At 54.3% G+C, this 4934-nt stretch overlaps 1 protein-coding gene across 1 annotated transcript in view; it reads right to left on the minus strand.

Annotated features, from left to right (window-relative positions):
- Positions 1-2331, minus strand: part of RAB20 (RAB20, member RAS oncogene family) — a 13185-nt gene extending 10854 nt beyond the window's left edge. The window contains exon 1 of the mRNA XM_015414714.1: positions 2074-2331. Within this exon, the coding sequence (XP_015270200.1) occupies positions 2074-2242 (169 nt within the window). The 5' untranslated portion in view covers positions 2243-2331. The remainder of the gene's footprint in view (positions 1-2073) is intronic.
- Positions 2332-4934: the final 2603 nt, after the last annotated feature.

Below are 4934 nucleotides of genomic sequence, written 5' to 3' on the forward strand. Positions count from 1 at the left end.
TGTTGCATGTGCCCGCCCCCTGGGCTCTTTACTGCCAGAGCTCCGCTCCTGTGCACTCCTGCAGGAAATGACCCCTGAATTATGTGTTTTCAACACCTCTACACGCAGGTGCATCTACTAAGCATTCAAGAGCCAAGTGAAGTGACATTTGCCACCCTGTCCCCCTCAAATGACCAAGCATGGCTCTTATGAAGTGACCTGAGGCAGTCACCCAAGGGGGCAGATTTGAGGGGCGGCAACATCCCGTCTCCCCTGTTGCTGCCCATTCGCTGCCCCCCACCCAGGAGCTGGAACACGTCGTATTCCCAACCCCCTCTCTCCCACGGACTGCTTCAGGGGCTCCACACGACAGTTCCTGACCAATCACAAGGCCCACCAGGTTACCTTTTGGCCAGGTGAACCAAAACAGTAGCTGAGAGAAGAAGCAACCTTGCAGAGTTTCAGGACACCCGACAGGGCTATTTTTAAAGACGACAAAAGCAGCAAACAGGTGAGAGAGTTGCCTCCTCTGGTTTCTGGGTGGGGGCAAGAGCAAAACACCCTAAGCTGTCCCTGCAGAGGACGGGTGGAACTGAGCAAAAAATTCCTTTCGAGGAACAAGGAAACTCTGAGACCAAAACACTCCTTTGGTTTAAGAGGTACATATGCTCACGCACCAGAAATCAAGGAACCTGGTAAGTTGAAGCCATCTCCGGTTACTTCTGCATCCCAGAAGCAGTGGCCACAATCTGGTCTCTCACACTTTGCACACACGCTTAGCCTCCATGACCCAACACTTTCCCTTGGTCTCTCATACTCAGCAAGTCCAGAGCAACACAGAAATTGGGGTCAGGGATCCATTAAACTGAGAGCAAACGGAGAGTTTTAACAACATGTAATCTATTGCCGAATTAGCCAAAGTCAGTGTTTAAGCACTATTATAATTTATCACGCACCAGAAATCAAGGAACCTGGTAAGTTGAAGCCATCTCCGGTTACTTCTGCATCCCAGAAGCAGTGGCCACAATCTGGTCTCTCACACTTTGCACACACGCTTAGCCTCCCTGACCCAACACTTTCCCTTGGTCTCTCATACTCAGCAAATCCAGAGCAACACAGAAATTGGGGGTCAGGGATCCATTAAACTGACAGCAGACTGAGAGCTTTAACAACATGTAATCTATTGCCGATTTAGCCAAAGTCAGTGTTTAAGCACTATTATAATTTAGAAGGTTTTTAACCAGGTCTTCCTCCAATGAGATCTGGATGGCTTACAGACCTGGTGGGTTAGAACGTAGCATACACAGAATGGAAGACTTATAAATGCACTGGCCTAATGCTCCAGGCATCGCTCGCTCGCTTTCAAACGTTTCGCTAGCCATAAAATCTAGAAACCTGGGCCCACCACACAAACTGACTGCTCAACTCCATGTTAGAAACGGTTCTCGTGGGGAATTCGCAGCCTCAAGGAACAGACATGTCCATTCAGATATAAATAAATAAAATTAAATACACAAACAAACAAATGAACAATATTACATACAAAACCTTCAGGCGTAATCCAAGGGAGTTTCAGAGGGTGGGCCGTGTTGCAGTAAAACAGCTAGATTTCGAGTCCACTAGCACCTTGGAGAACAAGATCTTGGGGGTAAGATTTGGAGACTCAAAGCTGTCGAGAGGTCTTCGACAAAGAGAGCTTTGACGCTTGAAAATGTATGCCCTCAATCTCTTGTTGGTCTCTGATGTGCTACTGAGCTCCAACCTAGGTGTGTAATCCCAGTAAAGTTAAACCCTTCTTTCAAATAACAGGGCCCAGAAGTATTTAACAGCACTGTGCCAAGGGCAGACATACCAGAGCATTACCTATCGTTTCCCCAAACAACCTGGGTTACTTTTTGAATCTTCCCGAGGGCTTCTCCAGGGCAGCAGAAGTTCCCTACCTGGGTTACTTGGAACGCTTTGAAGGGAAGGCCAGGAATACGATCAGAGTGGCCCAGCCCCCATGAGCGCCCTTGCGCGGCGCGGGGAGGAAGAGGAGCGGCGCCCCTGCGCGCCATCCAAGCCCGCCCGCCCGGGGCCCCTCCCCGCGTTGGCCTGCCGTGTCCCAGAGGGAGATGTGGTGCGGCCCCCACTGCTTGAGGAAGAAGGCGCCGCCGACCGTGCTGACGGTGCCCTGGAAGCGGCGCTCCATGTAGCGGTGCAGCAGCGACGTCTTGCCCACGTTCATGTCCCCCAGCAGCACCACCTTGCCGTCGGGCTTCATGCCGCCCGGCCGCCGCCGCCGACAGCCAGGCACCCGGGACGCTCGGGGGCCGAAGGCGGGGCTCCCTCTCTCTCGACCTCCACCTCCTCCTCTCGGGCGGCCGGAAACGGGCGGGCCCTCGAGAGAGAGAGCGAGAGCGAGAGAGGGAGCCCTCGCCGCCCCAGGGCGCAAGTTGGGAAGTTGGGCGAGTGGAGACATCCGGAGGGCGCCTGGGAGACGAGGCGGGGCGGTGGGAGGGGAAAGGCGGCGGCGGAGGTGCGCTGCCGTGGCCGCTTGGGAGCGGGGGACCTTCCACAGTCCGGCGCCAGTCCCGGGGAGGAGGAGGAGACCGGCCGGGCCGAGCGCCCCCTTTGGAGAGAGGGCGCCTTTCTGCCCCTTGCTTATGGGACACGAGGGAAGGCGGAGGAACGACCCGGGGCAGAGCCAAGAAGGGGCAGCCCGCCGGGGAGGAGAAAGTGCGGGGAGGAAACGGCGGACGGACTGCGGCGCAAAGCGGCCTCTGCTCCTCCGTCCAGGTGGGAGTGTTTTGCCCCGCCGGGGAAGGGGCTTGGTGTGCAGCAGCCGCGCTTCTGCTTGGCAGGTTTCCCCTTCGTTTCCCTGCAGGGGCTCCTCCATCAGAGGCCAGGCCTCGGGTTGCCAACATGTGTCCTCAAGTCGCTGTTCTTCTGACCAAAGCTCCCTCTAAGCTGTGGCGTCTTGTGAGCGAAAATCCGACTTTGTGAGCTCCTGGCGTTAAAGTTGTGAGCAAGCGATTTGGCCGCTGCGTGAATTAGTTTGCTCTGGAGCCGTCCCTTCCTGGGCTGAGACAAAATATGTGTGGGCCGGAGGCTAAGAAACTGTGAGCTAGCTCACACTCACTCAGTTTAGAGGGAGCACCGCTTCTCACTGGCGGCGGCCCTGTGAACGAATGACCTCCGGAACGGCCCCTCATGAACAGCCTTGCTCAGGTCTTGCAGACTGAGGGCCGCGGCTCCCTTGACTGAGTCAATCCGCCTCGTGTTGGATCATTGTCCTTTCCAGCGACTCTTGGCTTCTCATAAGGTGACCAAAAGACTATCGCCTCAGTTGAGTCATTTTAGTTTCCGGGGAGAGTCGAGGCTCGGCTTGATGTAGAACCCACTTGCTTGTCTGTTCTGGCGGTCCACGGTATCCCTAACACTCCTCCAGCGCCACATTTCAAAGGAATCTACTTTCTTCATTGTCCCAACTTTCACCCCCATGAGTAGTCATGAGGAGTATTTATTTATTTATTTATATGCCTTCCTCCCCACGAGCAGGCTCGGGGTTTACAACAATTCTTAATACAATAACATTATGTACTGTACACCTCTACATTCAGGGGATAACCAGGCCCTTGTGCATTCCCAAAATATATCCCACAAGCAATTAGGGTTGCCAAGTCAAAAAAACTCACCGGGGAGTCTTGCCGGGCTCCGGGAGCTGTCTCCAGATGCACGCGCATACTATGCGCGCTCGCGTGTGCCGCCAGCACGTTACAGGAAGTGACGCGCTACGTCGATCACGTTGAGGGTGTGGCCCCAATTGTCGGAGGGAAAACCATAGAGTTTTCCCTCTGACGATCCGGGCCACGCCCCCAACGTGGGCGACATGGTTGCGTCATCTCTGGTGACACAGCCATGCTGCGCTTCAGGGGGCAGAGTTTACCTGCCACGCGCCCCCACTTGGCAGCCCTACAAGCAGTCTTCATTGCTACTTTGATCTTGGTTGCCAGCAATGCGCCCTCTAAGCTGTGCAGTCTTGTGAGCAGAAATTCTACTTTGTGAGCTAGTGGCAGGGGTCATTTCCTGCAGGAGTGCACAGGAGTGGAGCTCCAGCAGTAAAGAGCCCAGGGGGCGGGCACATGCAACAAGCCCCACCCCCTGCTCCCAGCAGCCCTCAGTCAGAGCAGGAAGCAGCCAGGTAAGTTGCAGAGCTCCAGCCCCCGGTCCAAAACAGTCCAGTGGCACCCTTAAGACCAGGTTTTATTCAGGTACAAGCTCTCCCTCCTCTGTCAGGACAGATCTGCACGTCCCCCGTCCCCCCCCAATAGCTAGCAATCCAAAACAGTCCAGTGGAGCCTGAGCGGTGGGTGTTTCCTTCTGACACACTTCCAGTGATGTCAGGGGGTGTGGCATATGCAAATAAGTTGTGCTAATAAGTTATGCGAATGAGCTCCTCACCTCTTTTTCTAGGAAATGACTAGTGGCATTAAAGTTGTGAGTGAATGATTTGGCTACTGCTCTGGAGCCATCCTGCCTGAGCTAAGACAAAAAGGTGTGAGCTGGAGCTAGCTCACACTAACTCATCTTAGAGGGAACACTGGTTGCCAGTGACACATTTACACTTAAGAGTCATTTCTAGCACCTTCATGGCCCAGGTCTCAGTCTCCTCAATGTGAAAGACAAAAAAGGGGGGGGGGAGAAGACCCAGTTAAAAGAAGAAGAAGAAGAGGAGATTGGATTTATAGCCCACCCTTCACTACCAAAAGGTGTCTCAGAGCCACTTACAACCTCCTTTCCCTTCCCCTCCCCACAACAGACACCCTGTGAGGTGGGTGGGGCTGAGAGAACTCTGACAGAAACTGCTCTTTTTTTCAAGGACAGCTGTGCCAGAGCTTGTGACTGACCCAAGGTCACATCAGCAGGTGCAAGTGGAGGAGTGGGGAATCAAACCCGGTTCTCCCAGATTAGAG

The sequence above is a fragment of the Gekko japonicus genome, unplaced genomic scaffold (genome assembly GCF_001447785.1).
Source record: "Gekko japonicus isolate JY-2015 unplaced genomic scaffold, Gekko_japonicus_V1.1 scaffold1311, whole genome shotgun sequence".
NCBI lineage: Eukaryota > Metazoa > Chordata > Lepidosauria > Squamata > Gekkonidae > Gekko > Gekko japonicus.